This window comes from Pongo abelii, chromosome 19 (genome assembly GCF_028885655.2).
Source record: "Pongo abelii isolate AG06213 chromosome 19, NHGRI_mPonAbe1-v2.0_pri, whole genome shotgun sequence".
In the NCBI taxonomy this organism is placed as follows: domain Eukaryota; kingdom Metazoa; phylum Chordata; class Mammalia; order Primates; family Hominidae; genus Pongo; species Pongo abelii.
Window position 1 is genome coordinate 82,546,091 of NC_072004.2, and position 16,074 is coordinate 82,562,164.

Here is a 16,074-nt window from a genome sequence, read left to right on the forward strand (position 1 = left end):
ATAAATAAATAAATAGAACAGGAGGCCAGGCGTGGGGGCTCACACCTGTAATCCCAGCACTTTGGGAGGCCGAGGCAGGAAGATCACTTGAGGTCAGGAGTTCAAGACCAGCCTAGCCAACATGGTGAAACCCTGTCTCTACTAAACACACAAAAATTACCTGGGCGTGATGGCCCGGCCTGTAGTCCATAGCTACAAGGGAGGCTGAGGAAGGAGAACCACTTGAACCCAGGAGGTGGAGTCTGCAGTGACCTGAGATAGCGACACCACACTCCAGCCTCAGCGACAGAGTGAGACTCCATCTCAAAAAAAAAAAAAAAAAGAACAGGAACCCTTACTTATTTCATGCTTTCTCAAGTGAAGTTAAAATTTTACTTTCCTTTTACTACCTATATAATATGCAGAGTTTAGGGGTCATTAAAACTTTCTCAGAGGGAGGAGATTACTTATGGTGCAAGAAATTCTTGATTCACAAAGGACCTCTTTTTGCTAAGATGATGTACAGTTTTCTTATCTTTTTTTTTTTTTCACTATACAATCAATGTCTTCTTCCTTTGAACTCCCTCTTCCAAGGACTTCCATATGGTAATACTCTCCTAGTTTTCTTCCTACCTCTCCTAGCTGTTCTCCATCTCCCATCTAAGCACCAACTACTTTCTATAAGCTCCAGCCTGCCTTCCTTCTACTCTGTAAGTTCTTGATAGGTCACCCTCTCCCAGATCTCCCAGCTCAGGGCTGTAAATCCAACTGTCATATGGACACTTTTGGTTATATGCCCTTTAAACTCAGTATATGCAAAACTGACTATCTGACCTCTCCAGTGTGACCCAACCCAATCTTCCCATGTATTAACAACTTAGAAAATGGCACTATCATCCACTTAGGTATCCAAGCCAACCAAAAATCACGTCATCCTTGACACTGCCTCTCTCACCAACCTTCATTCACACATCACAGAATCACTATGCCCTGTTACTTCCTCATAGCCCTGTTAGTTCCCCTCCTTCCTAATTCGTCTGCATCCCAACATTTTTAACCTGGATTACTATAATAGACTTCTAACATGACTTCTTGTCTCAAATCTGTTCTCCACACCCCCATCAGAGGATCTCTGAAAAATGAAAATCTGGTAAGTAGCTTTCTATAGCTCTGAGGACACAGTTTCTCTCTCATTTACCCTGTCCCCACCACACAAGCACCCTCCATTGCAACTATAATAATCAACTGGCAGCTCCCCAAAACTCTATGCTCTTATTCTCACATCCTGTTTCCTTTAACCAAATACTTTTGTCCTTTTTTTTTTTTTTTTTTTTTTTTGAGACGGAGTTTCGCTCTTATTGCCCCAGCCGGAGTTCAATGACCCCATCTTGGCTCACTGCAACCTCCACCTCCCGGATTCAAGCGATTCTCCTGCTTCAGCCTCCCGAGTAGCTGGGATTACAGGCGCCCACCACCACACCAGGCTAATTTTTTGTATTTTTAGCAGAGACAGGGTTTCACCATGTTGGCCAGGCTGGTCTCGAACTCCTGAACTCAGGTGGTCCACCCACCTCGGCCTCCCAAAGTGCTGGGATTACAGGTGTGAGCCACCACACCCAGCCTTGTCTTACTTCTAAACCTGACAAATCTTACCTGTTTTTCAAAGTTCAACTTACATTCCATCTGCTCTAGAAAGCAGATGTGAGCCCCTCCTTGACCACCCTCCTTTTCTCCACTAAGGTGGGAAAGTGCCTCTTCCATGGGGCCCTTGTGCATTCCTCCAGTGCCGTGCTGAGCACATTTTATTATAACCCTGTATTTATGAGTCTGCCTCCGCTACTGGATTACAAACTTTTGGGGGACAAGGAAACATATTTTGCTTGCCTTAGAAATCAGCAGTGACTAGCATAGAACCTAACACCTTCAATATTCAATAAATTTTGTTCATTGAATTAATTTTATGTTTTTCTAATAATCTGATTTTTTCCCAAGCACCATATTCCCACTTTAGCCACTTTATATTATTTCCTAACATATTCTTGAAATCCTGTCATATATTTCTCAACTATCTTAGGCCATATATATTTTTTAATAGTTTTTTGTTTTGTTTTGTTTTTTGAGACAGGGTCTCACTGTCACCCAGGCTGGAGTGCAGTAGCACAATCTTGGCTCACTGCAGCCTTGACCTCCTGAGCTCAAGCGATCCTCCCACCTCAGCCTCCTGAGTAGCAGGGACCACGGGTGCACACCATCATGCCCAGCTAATTTTTGTACTTTTTGTAGAGATGGGGTCTCGCCATGTTGCCGAGGCTGGTCTCAAACTCCTGGGCTCAAAAGACCTGCCCATCTGGGCCTCCCGAAGTGCTAACATTATAGGTGTGAGTCACCGCGCCCAAGCCTTAGGCCATATATTAAGGTTTCACTCATGTCTATTTGAGAATCACCATCCCAAAACACTTGATCACAATTTAGCAGGCATCAAAAGTTAATCGCACAGTTTAGAGCAACAAGAGAATCCTCTTGTGACATTGGTTGTGTCTTGTAACAAAATTCTTGAGGTAGAGGCACCAGAAGTGCTAAGAAATAAAATAAAAGTCCTAAGAAACGCAGCTTTTCCCCCAGAAAATTCATCACATGTTCAAGATGCAGACATTATAGACTTTCTAGTAAAGGTTATAGCTATACTAATAATCAATTTGTATAAAAGATTAACAGGCTAAAACTAAAATTATGTTAGTAATCTTAAATATTAAAATATGTACTTTTTGAAATTTAGTAACTCAGAAATACCTAAACTAGAAAATATATCCCTACAATTAAGAAAGATTTTTCTTAATAAGAAGAAAAACCATCTTTCCATTGTTGCATGCTACATTTTAAAATCATCCTTAAAGTTTACATAATCCCTAACCTTTTAGGGAATGCCAGAATTACAGCCAACTGAATACTCAATAGATTTAAAAAAGATACTTCCATGCTAATGAGAAATATGGCTCTATCAGCCTTAGCAACAATTCCATCTCTTGAGTGCAACTTTCAAAAAATTTCAAACCTATATAGTGTTTTCATTTCATGTGATTTCTGACTATATGAACAATAAAAATCTAACAAAGTAATAAAACAATCCCTGAGTTTACTAAAGCAGAGCGACAGAACTGAGGTGTCACCAATAGAAGCAGCACCCATCTAATGATGAAATGTGCACCCCACATCCATCTAACAATGAAATGTGCACCCCACACTAGGCCTGTCACCAACAGAAGCAGCACCCATCTAACGATGAAACGTGCGCCCCACACTAGGCCTGTCACCAACAGAAGCAGCACCCATCTAACGATGAAAAGTGTGCCCCACACTAGGCCTGTCACCAACAGAAGCAGCACCCATCTAACGATGAAAAGTGCCCCCCACACTAGGCCTGTCACCAACAGAAGCAGCACCCATCTAACGATGAAACGTGCGCCCCACACTAGGCCTGTCACCAACAGAAGCAGCACCCATCTAACGATGAAATGTGTGCCCCACACTAGGCCTGTCACCAACAGAAGCAGCACCCATCTAACGATGAAACGTGCACCCCACACTAGGCCTGTCATGCCAGCTGTTAGCACTGAGGAGCCAGGCACGATGACCCAATGAGGCATGCACAGTTTAATGGACACAATAGCTTCAGCTAAAGCACATTTCCTTTGAAAATGTATCTCTTAAAATCAAACAGATTTCACTTCAAAGTAGAATCATTATTGAACACACACCAACATGTGACTAAGGATAAGAAAAGTAAAACAAACAAATCTCAAAAGAAAAGCATTTTCTAAAACTTAAATGAAAACAATCTAAGAAGAAATTTCTGGACTGCTTTGAAAAAAATCATCCTTTAAAAAAAAAAAAAAAAAGCTAGATTATTAAATCCAGCCTCAAACTAAAATGTATTTTACCTAATCTTGAGAGCCTTTTTTCAATCTACTTCCTAGGAAGAAATGCTAAAATGACCATGTAAAAGGCACAGTCTGATGGGATCTTGCTCTGTTGCCCAGGCTGGAGCGCAGTGGTGCGATCACAGCTCACTGCAGCCTCAAATTCATGGGTGCAAGTGATCCTCCTGCCTCAGTCTCTTGCAACCCTTACCATCAAAACGTAAGAAACTAGTATGAAGCCCCTTGATACTACTTTCGTGATTAGAAATATTCTGCTTTGGCCAGGCACGGTAGCTCGCGCCTGTAATTCCAGCACTTTGGTAGGCCGAGGCGGGTGGGACACCTGAGGTCAGGAGTTCAAGACCAGCCTGGCCAACATGGTGATACCCCATCTCTACCAAAAATACAAAATTAGCTGGGCATGGTGGCACTTGCCTGTAATCCCAGCTACTCAGAAGGCTGAGGCAGGAGAATCGCTTGAACCCGGGAGGCGGAGGTTCTGGTGAGTGAGATTGCACCATTGCACTCCAGCCTGGGCAACAAGAGCGAAACTCCATTTAAAAGAAAAAAAGAAAAGAAAAGAAAAAAAGAAATATTCTGCTTAAACTGTTCAAAGTTCACAGAGGACTGATACATTCTCGGGACCTTGGGAAATATCCTACTAATTGTGTGGCAGCAGATCTGACCACGATGTCACAAAGAGGTAAACTTCAATGTATTCAGAACACACTTATTATTGTCAATACATATCCAAGTCATTTAGAAAGATGAGTCTATATAAGCATACCATTGTCTCCTACCTTTAAATTGGGTCTCAAACCACAACAAAACATTCTTCATGATTCTAATGGTGACTTGGGTTTGCTCTGATGACTGGTATTGATTGAACAGACAAGCAAAATGGCCCAGTCACACACACTAGAGCACAGCCCAAAGATGTGCCCAAAGCCAACCTTCAGACTGTTTCTGTATAGCCCTTAACTGATAGTGGATTTTACAAAAACAAAAAAAGAAGAAGAAATGCAACCAGGCCTGTATGAAATTCTCAAAGCCTAAAATATTTATTATCTGACCCTTTACAGAAAAAGTTACTGAGCCCTGCACTACACCATAGCTTAGTAGCTGCACTGACACCTCCCCCAAAATTTTTAAAAATATATCTTAGTTATTTTATTTCTACTTAAAGAATTAACAATCAAATGTAAATTAAATTCAAGGCAACATTAAAATGCATATAAATATTAAGTTTAAAGAGTGAAGAAGAAAAAATACTCTTTTAAGCAACATATGAAACTCTGTCACAGACTTTTGAAAATCTTCACAATCTATGTCTACTTGCTTATAGATGCATTCTGAGAACTCTATCTAATTGCTATAGGATCTGTTTCTTTGTATGTGTACCAATTCTGCACCGCACTTCACTAACATTTATAGGCCTGCCAAATTCAGAAATTTAATTTACCAGCCTTCATATCCAGGGTTACCTTTAGGTGAGAGTATCACCAGAAATTCCAGAATTCTCTAGCACAGTAACTACTTGTCACATGTCAGGCAGGTTGCAATAAATTATCAGTTATATCTTGAAGATCCTTCAAAACTCTTGTGTAGTTGTGTACAGAACACATCAATAGTGATCCAGCTGATTTACATTCAGTTTGTAAATATCCCTATTTGAGTCAATAAATATGATATAACTTTAAAGATTAAAAAAACAGAAAGCTCAGAAGTTCCTATAAAAACACTCTACACTATCTTACCACTGCCGTACCACAATCTCTTCTTTTCATACCTAAGGGCTTTTTTACACCATGAGCAGCAAGTGTTGCCACTAATGATGTACCAGTTTCCTTTAAATTTTTTTAATTACAAGAGCAATATATGGTCATTATAGAACATTTCAAAAGTAGAGAAAACTATTACAACATAAAAATCACCTGTTAGTCCACCAACCAGAACATTTTGCTTTAATTCTTTCCAACATTTTTATACACAAATAGATACACGTATGTGTATAGGCATCTATAAAAAATTAGAATGGCAATAAGGTATCATAACTAGCATATTTTCTTCCCTAATATTATATCATGAGCATCGTCACTGCATTAAAAATTCTTCAAGAACATAATTTCAAGTTGTATAACATTCAATCATATAGCTATATCATAATTAACTTTTTCTTCACTACTCTTTGCAAGACATGTGTCCAGACATCTTTGACTCTGATTATTGCTTATGATCCCCCATAAGTGGAATTTCCACACCAAAAGATTCAAACTTAAGGTCCTTGATACAAACTGCCAAACAGCTCTCCAGATAGATCACACAAACTGGGCCAGGGGTGGTGGCTCATGCCTGTAATCCCAGCACCTTGGGAGGCCAGAGCGGGTGGATCACTTGAGCCCAGGAGTTCCAGATCTTCCCTGGGCAACGTGGCAAAACCCCATCTCTACAAAAAATACAAAATGAAGCCAGTGTGGTGATGCACACCTGCAGTCTCAGCCACTCAGCGTCTCCAGTTAGGCTGGAGAGGATCACCCCAGCCCGGGAGGTTGAGGCTGCAGTGAGCCAAAACCATGCCACTGCATTCCAGCCTCAGTGACAGAGTGAGACCCTGTCTCAAAATAGTAATAATTTTTTTAAAAAAGATCACACTAACTTAGTTTGCCATCAGTGCTAATATTTTTAAGGCCCTCTCATACTGGCTTTGAAAGCCTTTGCAAGGTACTCGTAGAGTGCACTTTCAACTATTCAGTTTCTCTCTTTTTTTTTTTTTGAAATAGGGTATCTCTTTCTCTCACCCAGGCAGTGATGTAACCACAGCTCACTGAAGCCTAGACCTCCTGGGCTCAAGCGATTCTCCCACCTCAGACCTCAAACTGACACACATCATGCCTGATTATTTAACTTTTTGTAGAGATGAGGTCTCACTATGTTGCCCAGGCTGGTCTCAAACTCTTGAGCACAAGCAATCCATCCACCTCAGCTTCCCAAAGTGCTACAATTACAGGTATGAGCCACCACGCCCAGCCTTAGTTACTTGATCAGTATTTAACCTCTACAATTTTGTAGGGTTTCTCCTTTTTTCCATTCAGACAAGTTTCCACTTTTAAAAGATTATTTTGAATATAATAATACTAAGCTTTTTAGGCTTCACGTGCACATTCTAAAGTAATGGAATGATTTATAAACCTTAATAAAATATTAAACAAATAAAAGTTAATATATAATTTTTTCTGAATTCCTACTATGATACTCAAAAATAGTCTCCAGGATTCTGGTAAGCTTTTAAATTATATTTAATCCTAATATTTATGATTTATCATGGTGTTCTTTCCTAAGAAGAAGGAATCCATGATAATATAAACAATATAGATGATATAACCCACTGTCCTTCTTATTTAACAGCCTACAGACACAACTGATAAAAGCCTTTTAAGAGACCATCAATGGGCCAGGATTTAAAGTCTTAGAGTAATGAAAAATACATTCCATCTGACTTTGTAAATTTTACATGTATTTAATTTGAAATTAGGTATTTTCAGAAGTTAGATCATAACTAATCTATAAATAGGGTGACCAAAATATCTTTAAGTTTTCACTTTCTTTTCCTTTCTGAATATACTCTTAATGAGTGTTCAGTATTTATTAATAATACTAATGATAAGGAACCATAAGGCATCCTGGAGAAGAAAAATATGCTGGTTCAGCTGTATTTAAAAGTAAAACTACTTATAAAAATGTATTCAGGTCTCATAATTGTGGTTCAGTTTTTAAGGCTTGTCTCCAGTTTATCTAAAATATATTAATAGAAAGCTACTACCAAATACAACTATTTCACTAACATCTTCCCTCACTCTAACTTTCTTTCCTGAGATTATTTTTCCTAAAATAATTCAAATAAGCTTTTGATTTAAGCACTTGGTTCAACCTGGGGCATATGGATAAAATGTAAAATATGTTAACGTATTTAAAAACTGCTATAAAGCTGTTTTATCAACCCGTTTTCCTGAAAATCTAAATAATTTCATTCTTAAAACAACTTTTCAAAATATGTGGTCTCTTTCAGTTGTTGTATATCTGTTCAACAAATACTCATTCAGTGCTTGCTATGACTACCATTGACTAAAAGCTTCTTAAGAGCAGGAACCACAGATTTATACTCCCGGCATGTGGCAAGGAGCTTGTCCCCTAATAGATGTTTAATAAGGTCTTATAGAAATGAACTATGTGCTAAATAACAGGGATACCATGGTTAGCATGAGACAGTTCTTGCCTTAAGAAGCTCATATTTCCTTTAAAGACAGAATACAGTTATTGAATAACAACCATTTACTACCTGTCTTCACTTAGGCACACTTTCATTTTAAAGATTAAAAATATCATCCAAAGGGGAGATTTTTTGTTTTAAAGTGTTTCTAAAGTAACTTACTTGCTGATTTCTTTATACTGGGCTATCTCCTCAATATAAAGAAGGTCATGTAACCGTGACTGATAGTTGCTCTTGGTCAATGATTTGTCTAAAACGGACTGGGTAAATAGCTGGTCAGCAGAGAGGGGAATTTGGTATCTGATAAGAAGGCTCTTCTCCAAATCAGTAGTTTCATTAGGTTCAAAATCTATAATAGTCTTAGAGGAAGAATCCCAACGTTTAGCTGTGGTTACTAGCTGCTGTTTTGCATGCATCAGGTATTCGAGATCTAAATGGAAACAAAAAACACATTTATAAAGAAACAGAACATTAAAATTTTTAAATAACATTAAAATTCTTAAACATATTACATATTTTTGTATGAGAATTGTATATGCTAGAGCTGAAATTCTTAAAAACAAAACAATGCAAATACCCATTGACTATTTCCCCCATAACAAAAAACAAAACAAAACAAAATAACATTAGTATAAATCCATGTTTAAAAAAAAAACTTTTTATCAGGCTAGGACATACTAGAAATTATTAACATTTTAAAAATACAGATTAACATTTAGAACTTAACTCTTCAGTCAAGAGAAATTTGAATCTGCATGAAAAAGATATGATAAATTCTTCATAGGTTTTATCAGATGATAATCACTTTCTCTTCCTACTACCAATACCCATTCCATTATAGAAAGAGAAGATCAAAAACTGTAAAAGGTTAAATCTTTTCTTGTGTGATAAAGCACAATGAAACTACAGTATCTTTAAGTCAACTTACTATAAACAAAAATTTTTTCGAAAATATTAATGTAAAACACTGCTAAGTCCTTATTAAAATGCAGTACAATGCCATTCAAATGTCATTTCCAAAAAATCCAAGTTAGCCTCCATTAAATTACACTGTAAGTAGGGCACAATGTCAAAACAAATGACTGTTCAAGTTCTGACATACCAGGGGAAAAAAAGTAGCACAATACCAGCACAAGATGAAATCCATAGTAACATAAACTCTGAGCACTGGGTTGGCTCATTCTATATGTAGTGCGTATTACTTTTCTATTGAGTGAAACATACATATACCTAAAATAGAAAACTTAACCAAAAGAAAAAAAAAATGTAACCTTACTGATATATTACACCAAGACTTTGACATAACATAATTGGAAAAACGGTTTCACAACTCAGATTAAAATTTTAGGAAGAAATAATTAAAAGTTAGACAAAGATCAGTCTCCAAAGTACAAATTATCCTAAACTATCTTTGAAATGACAACATAATGCATAATTGCCACGTCTTTTTTAGTGAGAGATTTGGCAACATTTAAATGTTACGTATATATTATAAACATGAGCCTAGTCATTCACCAAGGTTAATGTCTCAATAGTGGCAAATAGCTTATCCAAATAATCTTAATAATTTCTAACCTTTGCTCCTTGAAAAGCCATTTTTACATGCCAGTTTTATTTCTCAAAGGGCAACACAAATACCACTATAACCATCAAATGTAAAAAGATGGTCTGCTTATTAAAAACTTGCACTTTAAAAATACTCTGGATTGGGGCTGCGCACAGTAGCTCCCGCCTGTAACCCCGGCACTTTAGGAGGTCAAGGCAGGAGGATCGCTTGAGGTCAGGAGTTCAAGACTAGTTTGAACAACATAGCGGGACCCTGTCTCTAAAAAAAAATAAAATAAAAATATACGATAAAATTAACTATCATTTAAAAAAAATACTCTGGATTGATGGTCTGTTTTTGCAATAGCCTCACAAGCAGAAGTTTCCTAATGTACACTAACCACATTTTCTTCCCAAATCACTTTGACAGCCAGGCACGGTGGCTCACACCTGTAATCCTGGTACTTTAGGAAGCTGAGGCGGGAGGATCACATGAGGTCAGGAGTTCCAGAACAGCATAGACAACATGGAGAAATTCTGTCTCCACTGAAAATACAAAAATTGCGGGGCGCAACGGCTCAAACCTGTAATCCTAGCAGTTTGGGAGGCTGAGGCGGGTGGATTGTCTGAGCTCAGGAGTTCAAGACCAGCCTGAGCAACACGGTGAAACCCCGTCTCTACTAAAATACAAAAAATTAGCTGGGCGTGGTGGCGGGTGCCTGTAGTCCCAGCTACTCAGGAGACTGAGGCCGGAGAATGGCGTGAACCTGGAAGGCGGAGCTTGCAGTGAGCGGAGATCGTGCCACTGCACTCCAGCCTGGGCAACAGAGCGAGACTCCGTCTCAAAAAAAAAAAAAAAGAAAATTTTAGCCGGGCATGGTGGCATGCGTGTGTAATCCCAGCTACTTAGGAGACTGAGGCAGGAGAATCACTTGAACCCAGGAGGCAGAGGATGCAGTGAGCCAAGATCGCGCCACTGCACTCCAGCCTGGCGACAGAGCCAGACTCCGTCTCAAAAAACAAATAAATAAATAAATAAATAAATACTAAACTCTACATAATAGTAAGGAATCTATTTAGTATGTAGCTTTTAAAGGAGGTCTAACTACTCTTTGGTGGTGGGGAGAATATATTTCATAATTTTATTTTACATTTCACTTCAATAAAATTAATTCAGACTATGCCTAGATTACTATTATGTTCACATACTGTAAAAAGTCAATAGTTATTCCTAACTGATGTTTAAGTAGCTGAGACAAGAACAAACCTAAAATGACAGAGCTTTCCCTGGAAAATGCTTTTTGATTCACCTACCTAATATACAAACAAAATGCAGAAAGCTTTTCTACTCTGGATTAACAGTATTCAGGCTTTTGGGGAAAAGTGGCATGAGCAATAGCAGTATTTGTTTTTCTCATTATCTATACAGTACCCTGATTCCCACCTTGATTTTATGAAACTCTTAAATGCTTGTATCAAAATATCACACATACTTCATAAATGTATACAACTATTATGTATCCATAAAAATTAAAAATTAAATGTTAAGTGTCTTTAGCAGGTAGCACAGTAATTTCAAAACAATTCTCCAACAATGCTAAATTTTATTCCATTTACTTTTTTTAATGACTTTAAACACAGTGCGGGGGAAAGGAAAACTAGGGGAGCAAAAAGAATCTTGAAAAAAAATCCACACATTCCAGAAGAAAAAGCCTACAAACTACTGATCTAAGTCTTTAACTCGGATGCCAAAAATGAACTATGGCCGGTGACTACTACTAAGGATACGCTATGCAAAACCCATTTCTCTTTCCCTACTTCATCTGAATTTGAGTCAAACTTCCAGCTCCATTCCTCTCACTTGTACAAAGAAACTTACTAAATTGATTTAATGACCCACCTAAACTTACAGTGTTTAAAGGTCACCTCGTAAATAGAGGAAGGACGTGGGTCCCTTATGGGGACACTGGGCATGACTCCTACTGGGGCTCTTTGTCATCTCCACCTACAGCACATGCGTACCTGCTAACACCTCAGCACTCAGGGCAGCCTGAGCCAGTGCATCCTTGGCATGCGTTTTCTTCAGCCTAGATTAGGCTAAAGTGAAAAACACTGGAAAGTTGAGAAGTGGCTGGGCGCGGTGGCTCATGCCTGTAATCCTAGCACTTTGGGAGGCCAAGGAAGGCAGGTCACCTGAGGTCAGGAGTTCAAGACCAGCCTGGTCAACATGGCGAAACCCCATCCCTACTAAAAATACAAAAAAAATTAGCCAGGTATTATAGCTCCTGCCTGTAGTCCCAGCTACTCCAGAGGCTGAGGCAGGAGAATCGCTTGAACCCAGTAGGTGGAGGTTGCAGTGAGCCAACATTGCACCACTGTACTCCAGCCTGGGTGACAGAGCAAGACTCAGTATCGAAAAAAACAAAAAGATGAGAAGTGAGCAGGTTAGGATCAATATTCATAAAACCATTTAGGAATTTAACAGTGACTTATTAACCAATTCCTACAATAATAAATCTCAAAGCAAACCTGACAGAAATTACAGACCTATGGAATGTGTTACCCTGAGATGTGCTAGGCAAAAACTATAAACAGATTTTAATAGAAATCCATAAGTTAAAGATAATTAGAATACTCCTAATCTTTTGAAGATAACAGTCTTTTGAAGGGGTTCCGCTATCAAAAATAGAATTCAAGGTTGAAATAACTACTCTAACACAAGATACATTTCCTAACTTCCCTTGGCCTTCTGACCCTGAGAATAGCAGTGCTTGCATTTCAACCACATCTTTACTATTCTAATAAAGCATCCAAAGGGTGGGTTTGTTTCATCTTGAAGTATATAGTACAGCAGACTTGAAAAATACCTTTAACAGGACCTGGAGGGTAGATAAGAAGAAAATAAAGGGTGGGGAAATCAAGTGTTCTAAGTACCCAGCACAAGCGTTGACATGTAAGAGGCAGGTAATAAATGGGTGTTAGATATGGAATTTATTAAAACCTGCTATATTTATCTAGGACTTAGAGAACGAGATGAAATGCTTCCTAATTCCAAAATCAGATACCACACTCTTCCTTAGAAAATATTTTGGTATGTGGCTTTACAAATCTTGACTGCCCAAATTAACAATAAAATAAAATCCCACAGTAATCCCAAACTACTGCTTCAGTGATCCATTTCTATATCCTTTCTTTCACCCAAACTGCCACATGGAAGCAAGGTGAATCTCTCTCAGCTTGCCTATGTTAACTGTCCCTATTTCTCTCTCTGAAAGAGGCTAACAAAAAGTTAAAACAGCAGAGTAACAGCATTAAGAAATACCTCATGCTTTTTACACACTTCTATTCAGTTTCTTTTATTGACAAACTATTTAAGTCTATTTTTCTATTACTTTTCTGATCATGTAACAGTATGTAGATATATAATATGTTCTTAACTTACCAACAACTTTGGTAGTTGGGAATACTTTCTAAGATAGACTAAATTTTAATGCTAATGTTAACATAGATAGCTAGACTCAAACTAGAGAAATAAATGATATCAAGTTTCCATATTTAACTCCAAGAGTTCATTTTCAACATGTCGCTTCCAGATATTCAAAACAGAATTCCAAATCAATTTTGCCAAACAAAAATTTTCCATTAATCAAGTTGTGGTATAAACCATAAGAATGCAGTCTGTTTTCTAAACAGGGGATAACTCACCAGCTTCCTTCCTTTGCAGATGCCTTTGCCACATATTTTTGAAAAGCCTATCCTTAGTCCAAAAGCTTTTTTAGTATAGAGTGTCTTTTTCTGAACCCGAATCTCCCCAACAAGGGGGAAAAAAAAACTACAAAAAGCAAAGCTAAAGTCACTCATTTCCTGAAGAGTTTTCAAGATTGCCAAAATGACTAGAGAAAAAAATGTTTGTTCACGGCCTACCAAAAGAAAAGGTCTGGATGCTTTAGGTATAGTGACAGTAATATTAAAAAAAAAAAAAAAAAGAAACCCAAAACCTATGTTTATTTTCCTCCAATTCAAATTTGAATTAACTAAAGTAGGATTTTTAGTTCAATACTGAACAATGAACTAGAGAAATATAAACATTTGCTATATAACTTGATTTTAAGTTTCAATGAGTAACACACTAACATAACTAAATTACATGAACATACCAGTTTGACAGACACTGAGAGCCAATGATTAACTGAGCTACACTGTGATTCTCTAAGAGGGAAATAATGCATGCTGCATTTCTAAACTTACTTGTACATGGAATTCTACACCTTAGGTGTTATTATTAATTTTAGTGGAACACAATTTAGAAAATGCTAAGCTAATAGCCTAGCATGGTCCAAATTTATAAACTTATGCAAGAGAAATACGGTTCTAGCATTCATTTAAGGACAAAAACTTGCTTAAAAACAATGAACAACCCAATCAAGTGGAAGATGCAATAAATATTTCCCACTGAGAAGGAGTAATCTCTAAAAAAAAGAACATACTGGCCGGGCATGGTGGCTCATGCCTATAATCTCAGCACTCTGGGAGCCTAAGGCAGAAGGATCGCTTGAGCCTAGGACTTCGAGACTAGCCTGAGCAACACAGCGAGACCGTCTCTACAAAAAAACAAAACTTTTTTAATTAGCCAGGCATGGTGGTGTGCACTGATAGTCTCAACTGCTTAGGAGGCTGAGGTGGGAAGATCACTTGAGCCTAGGAGTTCAAGGCTGCAGGGAGCTATAATCGCACCACTGCACTCCAGCCTGGGCAACAGAGCAAGACTCTGTCTCTAAATAAATAAATAAATAAATAAATAGAGATATTTCCCATTCAAATTCCAGTTTCACCAAATCACTAAGTTTCCTTGTGTATGCAAAAACCAAATTATATTATAATTTATAATATTTTCAAAACTGTATGGAAATATGACAGATCCCAGACCTAATTCAATTCCCAATTGCATTTGGCCAATTTATACCTGGAATGACACTTTTCTCCTAATTCCAGGCCAAGGAAGATCCAATGATGAACTGGCTGAGGCTGAAGATCAAATTAGCCAGGCTGTCAGATTGTCACCAATTTAACAAAGTAGTTATCTTGCTCTCAATGTCTCTGAATGTTGTCCACACAAGTATTCCAGGAAAAGATACAAAATAGGACACTGCCATTTTACATTTTTATTGTCTCAGAACATTTTATAAAATTGTAATTTCACATAAACAAATTGTTTGCCCATAAACATATTTTCTGCTGACATGGACTCTCCCGTGATAATCAAAAACACTAACTGTAATAGTACTGAGATAAAAGCAAGAAACAATATTACACTACTTATATTCTGCTTTCATTTCTTTACAATTCTGTTAGGACTCTCCACATAATCACAATGAAACAAATGTAGTCACGCAATAAAAATTTCAAGAATTAACAAAATGGTAAGATATTCAATGACATCAATTTTAAGGGTGGGGAAGTTATCAAAGAGCTAAAAATTAGCATAAGTCATTATGCTGATGACCAAAAAAAGTTATCCCAATATCATCTAGCTTGCCTAAAACCTAGATTTAAGTTTTCCTTTCCCCAATTTTCAAAATCTTACATAAGAAAATGCATTTTGTAGATTTCATACTGTTTGTTATTTCTCCTTTGTCTTTAAACAAATTTCACTATGTGAAACCATTTTAATGTTTCCAAATTAGTCCAAGAAAATGCTTAAGTTTTTTCAATTATTTTCTATCACATAACTACTTAAAAGTAAAATCTTAAAGGAAAAAAGGCAAAGACATCAAACTACAAAGAAGTCACTAAAAAAAGGATATGGTATTAAAAAAAAAGAGGAGGATATCCTCGTCTATATAAATCCCCTCTACCACATCTGAATGAAATGTAAAACTTAAAACATTTTCAAACTAATATATTAGAAACATCAGAAAGGAGACTCTTTGTTTCTTCCAGCTACCAGGCTCAAAACATCAATCATCTTGGAAAACTACGCTTTCAACTCCTACAATGTGTTCTGTTGCCAAGATCTGCAGGCACTGTGGCCTCAAGGGCTCTCTGCTTTTTATGTCCTCTGCTTGCACCCTAGTCCGAGTCCTCATTTTAAAAAACAAAAACAAAATAAAGAAACAAAAAAAACCCCCAACTCTTCTCTTTTCCTTTCTTCCTTTTGTGTATAAGCCAGAAATTATCCTAATCAAGGCTAATTATAAACATAACAGCTACTATTAACTAAACGTCTACTATGAGCCAGATGTCGTACGAGGCTTCAGGTTCTCACAATCATCTATGACAGATATTACTAGCCCCATTTTACAGATGTTTCCCTGTGAAGCCCAGAGAAGTTAAGTACTCTGCCCAGGCTCACACAGGCAATAAGTC

At 37.6% G+C, this 16,074-nt stretch overlaps 1 protein-coding gene across 10 annotated transcripts in view; it reads right to left on the reverse strand.

Moving 5' to 3' along the window:
* Positions 1 to 16,074, reverse strand: part of HELZ (helicase with zinc finger) — a 174,856-nt gene that overhangs the window by 99,532 nt on the left and 59,250 nt on the right. For all 10 annotated transcript variants that reach the window (XM_054537298.2, XM_054537296.2, XM_024235035.3 and 7 more), the window contains one exon: positions 8,326 to 8,593. In XM_054537298.2, the coding sequence (XP_054393273.2) occupies positions 8,326 to 8,593 (268 nt within the window). The remainder of the gene's footprint in view (positions 1 to 8,325; positions 8,594 to 16,074) is intronic.